Source organism: Chaetomium globosum, genomic scaffold (assembly GCF_000143365.1).
Source record: "Chaetomium globosum CBS 148.51 scaffold_3 genomic scaffold, whole genome shotgun sequence".
Lineage (NCBI taxonomy): Eukaryota > Fungi > Ascomycota > Sordariomycetes > Sordariales > Chaetomiaceae > Chaetomium > Chaetomium globosum.
Window position 1 is genome coordinate 2,705,190 of NT_165978.1, and position 14,565 is coordinate 2,719,754.

The 14,565-nt window shown below is 57.5% G+C and overlaps 5 protein-coding genes across 5 annotated transcripts; 3 read left to right on the forward strand and 2 right to left on the reverse strand.

Annotated features, from left to right (window-relative positions):
- Positions 1 to 502: 502 nt before the first annotated feature.
- Positions 503 to 2,051, forward strand: CHGG_06176 (uncharacterized protein; the record flags this gene model as incomplete). The annotated part of the gene is made up of 2 exons (XM_001222270.1): positions 503 to 760; positions 813 to 2,051. The coding sequence occupies 2 exons, from the start codon at positions 503 to 505 to the stop codon at positions 2,049 to 2,051; spliced, it is 1,497 nt and encodes a 498-aa protein (XP_001222271.1).
- A 4,336-nt stretch (positions 2,052 to 6,387) lies between these two features.
- CHGG_06177 (uncharacterized protein) lies at positions 6,388 to 6,870 on the reverse strand (the record flags this gene model as incomplete). The annotated part of the gene is made up of 3 exons (XM_001222271.1): positions 6,388 to 6,488; positions 6,539 to 6,599; positions 6,682 to 6,870. 3 exons carry the CDS (start codon positions 6,868 to 6,870, stop codon positions 6,388 to 6,390), a joined length of 351 nt encoding a protein of 116 aa, XP_001222272.1.
- A 584-nt stretch (positions 6,871 to 7,454) lies between these two features.
- On the forward strand, positions 7,455 to 7,900 carry CHGG_06178 (uncharacterized protein; the record flags this gene model as incomplete). The annotated part of the gene is made up of 2 exons (XM_001222272.1): positions 7,455 to 7,562; positions 7,676 to 7,900. 2 exons carry the CDS (start codon positions 7,455 to 7,457, stop codon positions 7,898 to 7,900), a joined length of 333 nt encoding a protein of 110 aa, XP_001222273.1.
- A 1,178-nt stretch (positions 7,901 to 9,078) lies between these two features.
- On the forward strand, positions 9,079 to 10,988 carry CHGG_06179 (uncharacterized protein; the record flags this gene model as incomplete). Its single annotated transcript, XM_001222273.1, has 3 exons — positions 9,079 to 9,687; positions 9,754 to 9,817; positions 9,880 to 10,988. The coding sequence occupies 3 exons, from the start codon at positions 9,079 to 9,081 to the stop codon at positions 10,986 to 10,988; spliced, it is 1,782 nt and encodes a 593-aa protein (XP_001222274.1).
- A 2,546-nt stretch (positions 10,989 to 13,534) lies between these two features.
- Positions 13,535 to 14,509, reverse strand: CHGG_06180 (uncharacterized protein; the record flags this gene model as incomplete). The annotated part of the gene is made up of 2 exons (XM_001222274.1): positions 13,535 to 13,773; positions 13,936 to 14,509. 2 exons carry the CDS (start codon positions 14,507 to 14,509, stop codon positions 13,535 to 13,537), a joined length of 813 nt encoding a protein of 270 aa, XP_001222275.1.
- Between the last annotated feature and the right edge of the window lie 56 nt (positions 14,510 to 14,565).

A 14,565-nucleotide genomic window follows, 5' to 3' on the forward strand; every position in this document is an offset into this window, starting at 1 on the left:
TTGCGTCTACGACGAGAGTGGCGACCAGGACCCTGATGACCAAATTTTGGGTGGCTTAGCTGCAGGGGTCAGTCATTGTTCCAGTAACCACCTGCTTACTGCATAACCACTTATACGAGCATTTGGGACAGTCTGCAAGTGACGATATGAACGCCAAATAGACAGCCTAGCCGTGGGAAAATACCAAGTCAATTACCTATTTAAGGCGCTTCTTATGAGCAATTTTACACAGGATACACAGCATAGAAACGTTCAACATACAAATGCATTTACCGGGCTATATTCCCTGTCTCTTTCATCAGCATGAGAGCTGCGGCCAATCGATAAGAACCACCCCACACAGCTCCAGGCATCTTGGCTCTCAGCCTTATCACTGTATGCCTGCCTGGATACCCCTCCGCGACTCCAACAAACAAATCACAAGCAGCATCTGCAACTTACGATATCACCCAATTTCTTCAATACGCACGCCGCCGCAAGTTCATAGCTCGTTCTAGCGATCATGTCTGACGACGACTTTATGCAAGCCTCCGATGAGGAGTACGACTTTGAATACGAAGACGAAGAGGAAGAGGACAGCGGTGACGTCGACATCGAGAACAAGTACTACAATGCGAAGCAGACAAAAACCTCCGACCCGGAAGATGCTGTAGAGGAATTTTTAGGCATACCGGCATTGGAACCGGAAAAGGGCGAATGGGGTTTCAAGGCCCTCAAACAAGCCATCAAACTTGAGTTCAAGTTGCAGCGGTACGAGAAGGTCGGTAGACACGGGAAAGCCGAATTCCAACCTGAGATCTAACCAGTTACAGGCTACCGAGCACTACAAGGAGCTCCTCACCTACGTAAAGGCTGCCGTAACTAGGAACTACTCGGAAAAGTCGATTGACAACATGCTCAACTTCATCGAAAAGGGCGCCGACAACCCGGCAGCAGTGCAGTCCATCGAGCAGTTCTATTCGCTCACCCTACAATGTTTCCAGAGTACCAACAATGAGCGTCTCTGGCTCAAGACCAACATCAAACTAGCCAAACTTCTACTAGACCGCAAAGACTACCATGCCGTCGGGCGGAAGCTCAGGGAGCTCCACAAGGTGTGCAAGAGGCAGGACGGCACCGACGACCCCAGCAAGGGGACCTATTCGCTCGAAATATACGCTCTCGAGATCCAGATGTACTCCGAGACGCGAAACAACAACCAGCTAAAGGCCTTATACCAAAAAGCGCTGAAAGTGCGTTCCGCAGTACCGCACCCCAAGATCCAGGGTGTGATCCGCGAGTGCGGCGGCAAGATGCACATGAGCGAGGAGAACTGGAACTCAGCCCAGATCGACTTCTTCGAGTCCTTCCGGAACTACGACGAAGCCGGCGACCTCCGGCGGATCCAGGTGCTCAAGTACCTGCTCCTCGTCACCATGCTCATGAAGTCGGACATCAACCCGTTCGACAGCCAGGAGACCAAGCCCTACAAAAACGACCCGCGCATCGCGGCCATGACGGAACTCGTCGACGCGTACCAGCGCGACGACATATACAAATACGAAGAGGTGCTACGGAAGAACACGGACCTGCTCGCCGATCCCTTCATCGCCGAGAACATCGACGAGGTGACGCGCAACATGCGCACCAAGGGCGTGCTCAAGCTCATTGCGCCTTACACCCGCATGCGCCTCTCCTGGATCGCCGACCGCCTGCGCATCAGCGAGCCCGAGGCCCAGGACATCGTCAGCTACCTGATCGTGGACGGCCGCGTGCAGGGCCGCATCGACGAGCACGCCGGCACCGTCCACATCGAATCGAAGGGGGATGCTGAGCGCGCCAAGGCGATTGAGGCCATGACGGTGGCTGTCGGGGAGCTGTACGCGGCCATCTTTAGTGACGCCGATGGTTTCCGCCTGGTTGGGGACATGTCTGGCGCTGGGCTTGGTGACCCGATGGGTGACTTTGGTGGTTCGTTTGGATACCCCGATCGGGATAGGGGCCGCGGTGGGAAGGGCGCACGGGGCCTGCGCCGGCCCGGCATGAAGGCTGTGGGGATGGGAATGCCTTGAGGGGCAGGTTTGGGGCTGGAGCATGCAACCAGCTGGGCTAGCTGGCTGTTGACGAGTATCACGAGCATTTACATGGACACGGGTACGCTGAATGACTGGGCAACAGGATTACAAAACGTGGGCAAGACGGCCCTGGGGTAGCCCAGAACAGTGGGTTCCTAGCTTGATGAACTACACGGCACCTTGGAGACTGAGAAGGCGCCGGTGACTATAAAGACCGTACCCACGAGACGTGTCTGGATTGTGAGAACACATACAACTCAAATCGGCTCTGGCAGTGCTAATCTCGATGGAGCTACTTGTCTGAGTACGACTTCCTACGACAAACAAGGGGTTCGTCTTCAACGACTCGCTTCTATCCGCGTCTACCAATCAATGACTTGATACTCCCAAGCAGTCTTCCGCACTGAACCTAGACGAACGGGATCAACTCCCCCGTTGGTGGATTTCACTTGGTCAACATCTCCTCAGTTACTCTCTGTAGGCGAGCCGTTTTGGACACGTGTAGATACCCGACGCACTGTGGTGGAGTATAGAATATCTTCGCTTGGAGTCGAACGTCGTGCCAGCAACACCCTGTAGCTGCCCGTTCCAATCCACTTTGCGTCCTCCGGTACGAATAGTCTTGTTGTTCGTTCTTGCTGCTGCAGGGAGGCTGGAGGCAAATCCCTCAATGAAACGTCGCTGAACGGAATGCCCCGCGCCTTGCCGCTGTCGTAACAGAATAAGTGGTCCCGCCGAACGTAACGACCAGGGGTGTGTTTGGGCAATGTTGATTGATGATCCATCTACGCTCTCCACTCTGCCCGTCCTTGATTGAACGTCTGGCTGTTTGCCGTGGTGGTCATTGATATCTCCGGCGGTCCAGGCTCTTAATGAGCCTACGTAATATGTATGTACATACAACGGAAGAAAACGCGCGAGGGGGGCGGTGAGCCTGTCTCGGTTGCGGCCTCGAACCACGCCAGGGCAAACCGATTATGCACATCCCGGCCGAGGTAGCATGGCAGATACGACTCCACAGAAAAACACTCTTACCATAATAGTGTAGCTTGATCAACATTGACGGAAACAAAACTCTTGAGCCCACACACCGATCGCTCGCGATTTCGAGAGCGGGCGAGAGGGGGGCACGCTACCAAATCAGAACCGGTGCTTTCTCGAACTTGTGAGACACGGAGCACAGGATCAGTGGCGCCGGCTGGGCCGAGACGGGAACACGCAGCTGCCGTGACGAAACAGGCCGTGGCTGCAGCTGGCTTTCGGGACGCCGTCGGCAGCGCACATGGGATGCGAAGACACAAATGATGGGACTCTTGCCACCCTTGTCACGCAAAGAACGGCATGGGCACCCAGCTGAAGGGGGCGGCAACGCGCAGATCGGATTCTCTTGACCGGTGGGCGGAGAGAGGGCATTACGGCCAACGCCGCCGAGATGGGTAGGAGAGACCGAGCTCGCGATCCGGTCGTCACGGAGGAGCCTGATGCTTTGATCCTGCTCGGTCCGGACATGGGCATAAGCCGTTCGGTTCCCTACCTCTTTGGATGGCGTTGCGGCACTGGTTGCATGGAAGGGGCTGGGTGTCCTATTTCGAGCACCCTCCCCACGCCCGTCTTGCAGGATAAGCCCCTCGAGGTTAACATGTTGGTGGTAGAAGGTCGGTTACGCTGTTTCAGGTTATTTCTCTGTTGTCTCCGACACGCAAAAAAACAAAGCTCTGGACTGTTGCGAGCAAACGGGAATTATGAGATAGATCAGCCAACAAAACATGAAGAAAGAGATCGGGGTTGTCCCCGGAATCGGGCCCCCATACAGGGGACTCCTCTCAATGCCGGGCCAGCTCTCTCCTCATTGATGTTTGCCAAGAACGCATAATGTCAGGCAAGGACGTTTGGAAGGATACCTACCGATGGACCCGGTATACTGATGTGATGATCGTCTCAGAAAAGATGCACGGTAGTTACCGCGATAAGGTGCTGGGGTGGTTTGTGACGACACGGGAAGCCAAAGGGGCCCCGGAAGCGAGAGTCCTGCATATCGTGGGCAGCTGCCCGCAGCACGATGACGGGTTTGGGTGGGCGGGGACGGGTAAACTCCTGAGCTTGGGCGGAAAAGCCAATGGTGTTTTCCCCCACCAGCGATCGGAGGGGAGGGTAGGACGAGATGAGCTGTGGGGTTGTTGGAGGTTGGTTGCCGGAGCGCGGGAGGGAGCACCTCAATTCCAGCGACCTCGGGCCCTGTTCAACGAGTCGCAATCCCGTCGAATTTAGTGTAGTTTATGCAGGATATTATGCGGAGGCGGGTCTCGAACGTGCCCGCAACCTCGACTCGAAGCAAAGCGGCGTTGCGAGAGCAGCTCCAAACAAGTTGGAGATTGGCAACGTTGGAGTGCCGGCACTTGCCCGACGAGGGGGTAGGTAGGGGGGAGGGGGGGAAAGCAAGGAAACCTGGAAGAACCAAAGAGCTGGAAGTTGATTCTGCTTGGGGTGGACCTGCTGGCTTCGTGGGCAGGGAATACCCCAGAAGCAGGGAAGGCACTACCGGCATCCACCGAAATCAACACCCCACGGGGTTGACAGCCCTACATAATAAGCACCCACTATGGGTTTAGCGTTTGAACCCCAGGAAATGACGCTCTGTGGCATCAACACCCATCCATCCAATGTTGAAGCTTCAAGTTTCTTTTCCTTGCAACCTTGGGACGGCGCCAAACGCCACATTACTGGTTTTCCAGGTTCTTAGACGTCTGGAACGGCGTGGTGCAATGGGGACGATGCCCGGGCGAAACATGATTAACGCTATCCGGGTAAGCATTCTTTTTGAAAGAGCGGCTTGTTGACGGCTGCCGCTGCCGGAGGAGATTCCAGGTTCCTCCCCTCCTTGTCTCCTGGTACGCCTAGCTGGTCCCGTCGATGTCGGCCTGGCGATAGGCGACGCGCACTTCTCCACAACTCTTGATGTTGCATCAGGGAAACGCAAGCTGTGACCACTGGCATAATGAGGTGCATTGGCCCGCCGCAGGACGCCCCCCTCCCCGCTCCCGTTATGCAAGTTTTTGGTGCTCGCCGAAACTCACACGGGCACGCCAATCATCCTCCACGCTAGTAACAGACTTGCAAACCATGGCTTTGCTGAGCACCACCCATCCCCATCATGAACACGAATCGGATGCCACAACCGAACGGGTATCCATGCCATTCGGGCAACCTGGGCCCCGCGGTCTGCCCAGCACTCTCTCCTCTTTGGTGCCGGCGATGCTCATCGAGCCCCACTGGTGCCCCGTTGTGCTTGGAACAACGGCAGGGCAGCTGGTTATGGCGGCCGTCGTCGAGCATGATGGTTGATATTGGTGCTTCTGTGTCACATCTCACCCGACGAGTCCGGCACGGGGTTGCGGCGATGGGAGCAAACACGACGGCGGCGGATTGGTTCCCATGCAAGCCACCCAGGGTCAGAGCGGAGACGCTGCTGTGCATGTTTCCCCTCTCCGACGGCACGATATCATTGTTGAGACGGTCAATCAGACGCCTCAGGGACTCGCTCGCCTTGGGAAGCTGCGGTGGCATCGCGCCGTGTACCTCTACTTGTACATACATATCGTACACCCCGTGGACGTGCGCGACGATCGTCCGGTCCTGACCGGAGGCGTTTTAGTGCATAGGCACGGCAGGCTAACTTTTGACATGGAAACATCGGACAGAACCGAGAAACCCACCACAGAACCAAATTTAGCGATGAGCCAACCACATTCCGGCGTGGCAGGTCGTCGAGAGCGTGGGCAGCCCCCTTCAGACCGGACCCCACACGAGCGACCCATGAGCTTGGGACGGCCCAAAGCCAATCAACCAAGCCTCATTCATGGTTGTGCATCCTTCTTCGAGGAGCGAGGGAATCCGCCCACAAATCCCTCGCTTCCCAACTGCGACATCAAGCTCGAGCTGCACTGCTAACTAGTGAGCGGCCTCGCTTCATCCAAAGCGACCATGGACGTCTGTATTCCGTCTTGGCACTGTCACATTCTCTCGGCCGTTGAAACAAGTCAGCCCTCAGCATGGGAGCCGGCCCATGCCTCGGTTCGGTATGGTGGTATATCATCGCAAGTCTAGCTCAGTAATCGTGGATGGAACAGATCGACGTCGCTCCGAGCCATCGAACAGGATAACGAGGGTCGCATTATCCATGACACACAGCCTGCCCATGGGGGAGAAGAGGGGAGGCCGCGCAACCACAGACTGCAGCGTGTTGCTGCGCAGGGTGCATGTATGTACCCCAGATGGCGTGGTCACTCGCAGTTTCTGACCCAAAAGTACCACCAGCTCCGGTATAGATAGTCTTTTACGGTTTACCCCCTTCCTGACGTATATCAGAGGTGGCAGGGCATCCTGAGCTTCGGGACGAAGGATGTGATGGTACCGAGCCCAAGCATCCGAGAGGCGCTGGTGCGGGCTATACATAGGTAGTTAATGGTGTGCCGGGTATCACTCACATAACTGGATAACTGGTCCGGTGCCGGGGTTGCTCCTGACCTTTACTTCCTCTCGGCGAGCCTGTCAACCTGATCATCACACCAAGGCCTGGGATTTAGAAGGGAGTTCGAGGGTCGGCCTGGGACAGCGTCGCGGCACATACCTGGCTATCAATAACTACACCGGGCGCTAGGCCTGACCTAGACGAGCTCCGTTGGGAGGCCGGCACTGAACGTCCGTCAGTGGCCACGCCGGGGCTCTCGCAACTTCTCGGACGATCGGGGTCCGCAAAAGACCCGCCGAAGCGGCACAACCCGTTGTTGAAGGACGCCATGGTCGGATGGACAGTCATGATGTCTAGGCTCAGATCCACTGTCCTCGACGGCTGTTCTCTGGGCATCACATCATCACATCCGCCTGCATGCTTCATACGATTTATTCATCCTCACCACGTTGTTGAATGACTGACCAATTCGGGGCCGTCGGGTCCAGCAAGCCTCCTCGTGGTGCAGGGGGGGGGGGGTTGGTTTGCGGGAGCTGCAGTCAGACCAACAGCTGTTGGGGCGGCGCTCGTCTCTGTGTTCACACCTTCATTCGCGAACCCCTCCCCTGTTGCTCCCCCAGAAAATGGAGACCTGTGGTGTGCTCTGCGGGACCCGGCAGACGGCGCTAGTACCATCCTCCTTTGGCACATTTTCTCGTTCCCACACACGGGTGGGGAGCGTCAAATAAGAGCGGGAGATGCCACGGGACCACCTCGATGCCGGTGGGGGTTCGATGGAGTGCTCATGGTCAAGATACGGCGCGGGTTTGCAAAGTAGTGTAGTGTAGAATGTAATCTGTAGCGCGCACTTGTCCAAGTGCTGACGCGGAACATGAAGATTTGGTTGGCAAACGGGACCCCCTGTCTGAAGACCCCAAGCAGGGGTGGGCGGCATGTGGAACTGCCAACGGAGGTTCCTGGAAACGGTCCAGTGGGTCGCCGTCAAGAGGCTGGCCACACCCCTGGAACCCGCAGCGGATGCTCAGGGGGAGCTCCCCAGAGTCAGTGCACCCACAAGAGGTACTTGTACAAGTACCTACCCAGGATCGGGGGCCGGCCGAGGAGTCGAGGTTTGAGGATGACAAGACAGCATCGCATCACAAAATCACGACAGGGACCGCAGTACGACAAGCTCCACCACGCACTCGGCATGAGAACAGGCGCACCGAGAGCTCAGACCGCCAATCCCCTGTCTCACTGCGTTGCCGGTTTCTCATCGTCAACGGCAGAACTCGAGGTTCCTCATTGGATCGAAGGTTGGCGACCTGGGGGGTTGCTGCGTCGTGGTCGGCGGGCCGTGCGTCTGGGACCGGCAGGGGCAGGGAGGGTGAGGCACTAAGGATCAGGGATCCTCTCCGACACTTTTTTTATTTTTTGTTTTTTTGACAGGGAAGTCGAGCGAGCGTTGTGGCATCCGTCTGCAAGCTGAGGTGCCGCAGAGGAACATCGTGGCATCGCAGCCAGTGAGCGACAGCCAGTGAGCGGCAGCCAGTGACAGCTCGGCAGCCACCGCAACAAGAAAGCAGGAAGGCAGGGCCCATACAGGCCCCAACAAACCGCTGCCGCCAATTTATCTGGGCCAGGCTCGACCAAGCACCTGTGGACCAGAAGCGGCAGCAGCAATGCACCAGCATCAGCCTAGCATTCAAAAATGTCCCCACCTGACTGACAGGTTGGAGGCTCGGGTCTGGCCTGCCTCATCCATCCAAGCATTGCTTCCAGGTTGTTTGGTGGGCGGCGGTCGCTAATAACACAAACGTACATAATTATTGTTCCTTCCTTGTCCTATTAGTATCTGGCCGCTTGCTCTCTCTCCTCCCCTTCCTTTATCATCACCGTCCCATGCCCGGCTCTTCGTCTCATCCGTCCCGTCCTTCCGCCCATCCATCCAACCTTCCAATACCCGACAGACATCCATCCCGTTCCATTCTGCGCTTCAAGCTTCGCTGCGTGCGCCCTGCCTGACGTAGTTTGGTCCCGGTCCCGGTTGTGCCTCTCTCCCGATCGGTTTAAATCGATCGTTTGGTTGTCTCCTTGCCATTTACCATTTACCATTTACCCAACCGCAACATTATTTGTTTACTCGTTTATTTTGGGCTGTGCCGTCCAGCGGTTACTCTTTGTGGTCCCCCGGCCGGTTAGGGACATACAAACTTCGGTACAGTACATACAGCCGACGCAGCCGACACAGCTGGCGCTACCAAATCTCCACTTCGGCTTCCCGGAGCCAACGCGCGCGCAACAGGCAGATAAAAAAAAGAGAGACCTCTCCCTTCCCGTCTGCATATTTTGTTGGTGTTTGGCTGCTTGTTTCTTGTTTGGTGTTGCTGCTTGTCTCCAACTCCAACTCCAACCGCAGCCGCAACTGCAAACTGCTGCTAGTTTCGGTGCACACATGCTCCTAGCACGACGACTCCACACGCTGAAGTTCGGCACCTCTCTCGGCTCCGTCCGAACACGCTAAAAAGACCACCGACATTTCCGTGGACGGCTGCTCCGCATCCATCGCACTCCGGCATGTACCAGCCCCAACCTACGGCGTTTCTCCAGGTGTCGACCGGGTATGCTATCCCGCACAGCCTCCCGGACTACACATTCGACGAAACACCATTGCGTCTGAGCGACGGTCGAGGTTCCGCTGCAGCAGGAGCGGGCAGTAGCGCGACGAGTGCGCTGCTGTACGGGACCTCCCTGTTCAGTGCCAATAGTGCAGGTGTCGGCCCCGCACCCTCCGCGTCTGGTGGCTCCTTCAGCTTCCACTCCACCTCATCTCCATCTTCCACCACCACAGCTGCTGTCGCCGCTTCTTCAACCATCACCGCACCATCTCACCATCGACCTTCACTACCGATCTTGCTCAAGATGGAGCCCAACACCGACGACCTCGTTGCCCAGGAGGCGGCAGCCCGGGAATACCAACCACATCTCGAGGTAAATAAAAAAAAATGCAGTTCTCAAATTCCCAATGCCCCGTCCCGTGTCTGTGTTTTTAGTGGTTCAAGGACCCCGCGCTCACCAAGCCCCGCGCCGCACACACAGGGACCACTCGTCGGCAAGAAGACACCTAGCTCAGCAATTATGGAGCAATATGCCGACGCCGACGCCATCTACGTGCAGAAGACAATGGTGGGTAATCATCCATTCGGGTGACGATTGCCATTGGCTGTTACTCTTTGCTAACATGGCTCGCAGGCGCTGCCGCAAACATATTCGGACTACCGGCCTATTCAAGGAGACGGGAATTGCGGTTGGCGGGGTAAGTTGGCGCGAGGCCGCTTCACACGGTGCGCATTGGACGTCTGCTAACGTAACGGGCAGCAATTGGCTTCGGCTACTTTGAGACATTGGTCAAGAGCGGCAGCAAGGCCCGCATCGAGGCGGAGAGGCAGAGGTTGGAAGGGCTGAACAGCCTGATCGAGAACGTCGGCGAGTTCTCACCCTATGTGTCTCAGGATTTCGTCGACGAGACCCTGGCCCTCCTCTCGAAAATGGCCGCCCTCGTTGGCCATCGGGAGCAGGCCATGACAGAACTGCGAGAGGCATTCAACACACCCTCCATCTCCGACTCGGTCATGTACCACTTCAGGATGCTGGCAAGCTCGTACCTCAAGGGTCACCGGGAGACCTACAGCGCCTTTGTCACCGGCGGCACGGGTGTCGACGGGTACTGCCTCGAGGTGCTCGAGCGCCACAACGTCGAGATCGATCATCTCGGGCTCATTTTGCTGGCCAACGTGCTTCTCAAAGATGCCGGCTTTGTCCTAGAGGTTGCGTACCTCGATCGGAGTCCCGGGCCCGAAGTCAACACATACCGGATTCCCGAGGAGGCCAATGGCCGTCACCCGTCGGAGTTGGGCCCCATCATCCACCTCTTGTACCGCCCGGACCACTACGACATCCTATACGTCCCCGAGCCGGTCGACTTGCAGGTCCACCGCGTAGCCGGCTTCTCGCAAAGCTACGAGATTGGGAGCGCGCCAATGGCGGTGCACAACTTCAACTCTGTTGATATGCACACGCTGTCCCTCATTCCTGGGTTCGCTAACTCTGCCCCGGGACTGGCGTCCATGCTCGACACCACCCCATCCCCTCTCACCACATACAGCCCGAGCCCGGTGTCCCCGTGGGTATCATCGCCCTACGTAGACGCGATACAACAGGCATCGCCGGCACCGTTGCCGGTACCTACCCCAGTGCCCGCGCCACAGACGCATCCCCTGCGGTTTAGCGAGTACTGCCAGTTGCCCGAATATGTAGGTAACAACACGTGGCGAGAACAGACGTTGCAGACGACGACGTTTAAGAACAGTCACTTTAACGTGGCCCACTACAACAACCCCAATTTCCAACCGGAAGAGTACAAGCCCGGGACGGACGAGAGCGAGACGCCGCCGCGGGCCAGCGGCCGCAAGAGAGGCAGTGTATAGAGCAAGAGGGCTGGCTGTGCCAACCAGGACGCAGAGTGGCGGATGTGAAAGGCAGGGTGGCACGCATCGGAGGATCTAATACCGGGCAGTGAGTGAAGAGGGCCGAAAGTGGCAAACCAAGGAAGCAACACGGGGTATTCTCCGAATTCAACGCTCTTTTTGCGCCTCTTATCTAGTAGCGACAACAGCGGCTTCTCCATCTCGTCCTAGGCATCTCGATTTTAGGTATGGTCGACCTTGGTCGACCAGTTCCGGGAAGAGAAGAAGACAGCGGCCTCCCGAGAGAGGTTCGCCCCTTACGACTACTTAATGAGGATGTCCAGAACCAGGCTGGACATTCGACGCACCGGAGCTCCCTTCGGTCGCGGCATATTCAACGGCATTTCATCGGGTTTCATTTAACGGCGGGCAAACGGGGGTGCCCTGCCGGCTTTCCACATCTCTTGGTTCTTTCTTTTGTTACCAGCTTTCATGGTGCATGGTGTTCCCGGATGGAGAATCACGGATTTGTTTTTCATTTTCATTTCCAGTTTCTTCCCTTCTCCCTGGAGCCTTTCTGAACATGGCATTGGCAAGTGGCTACGAGGTGGGGCCAAAAAGGAGTCGAGGGGCCAAAGAGCCAGGCCGAGGTCGGCAGGTTGCATGGAACAACAGAGCGCGCAGGAGGCCCAAAAATTGGCGAGTCAATAAAAGGCTGGTTGGGGAATCCCTCTATGGTGAGGCGGGAGGGGGGCAAAACGCGCCTAGATGACACTGCAGATTGTATGCATATCGCTGCGGGTCGGTGGCTCTGAGCAACGGACGGGAAAGGTGTTCCGTGGTTCTTCCGTCGCCCGGCTATGGGCGGTTGCCGGCGACGACTTGGGAGGAGCGGTCAACGGCATGCATGTATCAAATGGTTAGTAATTATTGGCTTGGGAAGGTTGTGGGATAGGTTTCAGGGGGTGGTAAGGGACGAATGAATTATTTTGGCCGCTTCGTGCCACTTAAAAACCGGTTCCTGCGCTCTTCGTGTGTGCGTGTGCGTGTGTGTGTGTTCCCATCGATCCCGGACTCGAATATTTTGCCACGAGGGAATGAAGCCAAGCCGACGGCTTCCGAGGGCAGGCCGCGATGGTTTTGACAGATCTGGTATCTTTTCTGTAATGGGACGAACAATCCTGGCTTTAGCCCAAGCGGGTCTTCTCAAAGCAGACATTCACTGCGCTTGGGGATTCACAATAAAGCTGCTGCCTCGTAGTAATCTTAGACGAGAACTCAACTCTGCCAGAGAGGGACGACGGAGAGTACACGCAGTACTCCGTACATACAATACGTATGTACAATACAGCGTCCGTCGAGGGTGCCGATGGTCGTCCAACTCGCCACAATGTTGATATTTGTTTTCTTACTCTTTCTCTCGCCCCTAACCAATGACCAGATGATCCGAACCTCTGGGTCTCCGAGACAGCGCACACCACACACCACATCCACACCCACACCCACACCCATTCCCAATCCCACCACTCCCATTCGCAATCCTCCTCCCCTAACACACCTCGCAACGCCACCATTCCCACTAGCGTGCTCCCGCGCCCTTTTTTTTTTTTTTTCCTTTGCTTCTCACGTTCCGTCATGGACGGGGGTGAGGGGAGGGAGCGGAACTTTTGAAGGAGCCAAAGAAATACTTCCTTCGTAAAGGAGGGGTGGGATTTCGAACAAGCCAGTGACAAGGCAGGGCCTTGTTCTCCCGCCACTCGAGCCCATGCAAGCTTAGCTGAAGCGGCCGCTGCCATGCGTCGGCTGAAACAGCAGTGAACCATGGTGCGGTGCTGGGTGGTGTCAAACCACCGTCGCGCATTTTGGGGAGAGGTGGAAGAAAAACTCGCCGTCGGAGGTGTGTTCGGACGCAAACCGGGGGGTCGGGTCGTGTTCTTTGTCTGCCCCCCCCTGGCACTTTTCCCTCCTCCCCCTGGGCGGTCGGTGGGAAAGAATCAGCTCTTGGCTACCTTAGCCTTGGTGGTCTGTCAGTCAGCGACATCGGGGTTGTTGCCTTCCCTGGAGTCTGGGCTGGCTGTGGGCGGTTGGTTGTGGGCTGGGCTGGACCGGGCTGGACTCTGCTCGCGTATCGTGATTGTGACGGGACTGCAAGCCGTCGGCGTCGGCCTTCCTGAGTCGTGGGTCGCTGGCTGTCGGCTGGTTGGTGCTGCGCCGCTTCCTGGGGGAACGGGGGGCCCGGGATGTGTGCAGGGTGCGGTACCCTTGGGGGATAGTGCTTGACGCTTGGGCCATATACACCGTACAGGGAGGAGGTCAGGGGGTAGGTGGGTTTGAGGTCGTGGTATGGTGATGTTGAATGGATGTCAACATTTAATACCAGGCAGACGTACACAGCAACAGGACACATGTTGTACACGTAGATGATACATCTAGTCCCTATAAACAAATCATTTCCCCCCAACGACGTCCCTCACCCCCTCCAAATACAGGCATCTCCTCTTCCACCGCCTCCCCCATCCACCATAGCAGCCCTCAACCAACTCTCCCCATCAACTGCATCACCTCCCCTACCCTCCAAAGGCCTCCACCCCGCCCTCTCCCAACCCAATACCCTCCGCCAACACCCCAGCCCACGCATGCGCCACGGCGCCCTCCCTACTTCCATAACCACCACCAGCCAAACCCAGAAGCCGCTCATCCACCCCCGCCAACCCATCACCACCCACAGCAGCAACAACCTCCCTCGCAAGTGACGTGACCCCCTGCCCCGCTAGCCCGCATGCAACGAAGCGCGCCCAGGGGTTGGCTACCTCATCATCATCATAACCCGCCGAAGCCGGAGCCGACGGCGTAGAGACATTGATCGCGGTCCCCAGCGGGTTATTATGCCCCCCGCAGATGCACCTCCTAGCGCGGTGGATTGTGGCGGCGCTCCAGGGCTTGTAGGAACTCACCACTCATCACCTACAGCCAGAGCCCCCTCCCTTTTCAACCCACACTCCCGGGATCGTCCCGTCGTGAACGCCGGCCACGCCAAACACCCGCCGCAGCGTGGCCATGGTGGTGGTCTCGAGCAGGCGCGCGTAGCATTTCACTGAGAAGTGGCGGTGGTGTGGCGATCGCAGGTCCAGCACCGGCCAGAGCACGGCCTGGCCGGGCCCGTGGTAGGTGGTCAGCCCGCCGCGGGGGGAGTGCAGGATTTGGGGGTGGAGGGTGGTGGTGGTGGTGGTGGTGTCGGTGTTGGGGGGGGTTGTTTTGTTTTTGCGCCATGGTAGCGGGGATGGGATGGGGATCTGCAGGGGCGCGGTGAGGCGGGCTGCTTCCGGGCTGGTTAGGGGTGTGATCTGGCGCCGGCCGAGGGTGTAGATGGGGGATGGGGTGAATGAGATCAGCGTCGGTGGCGGTGGCCGGACGGCCGATCCATCTTTGAAGTCGAGGTGCTGTCGCCGGAGATGCTGTTGCACGCGGTCGGCGAGGCGGTAGGGGATGTAGTGGGGATGGATGCTAGGGAGGTGCAGGTGCCGGAGACGGAGCGGGGCCATCGGGACGGAGACGGGGACGGGGCTGGCCGGGTGCCTACCCGGTGCCGGCTCGGTCG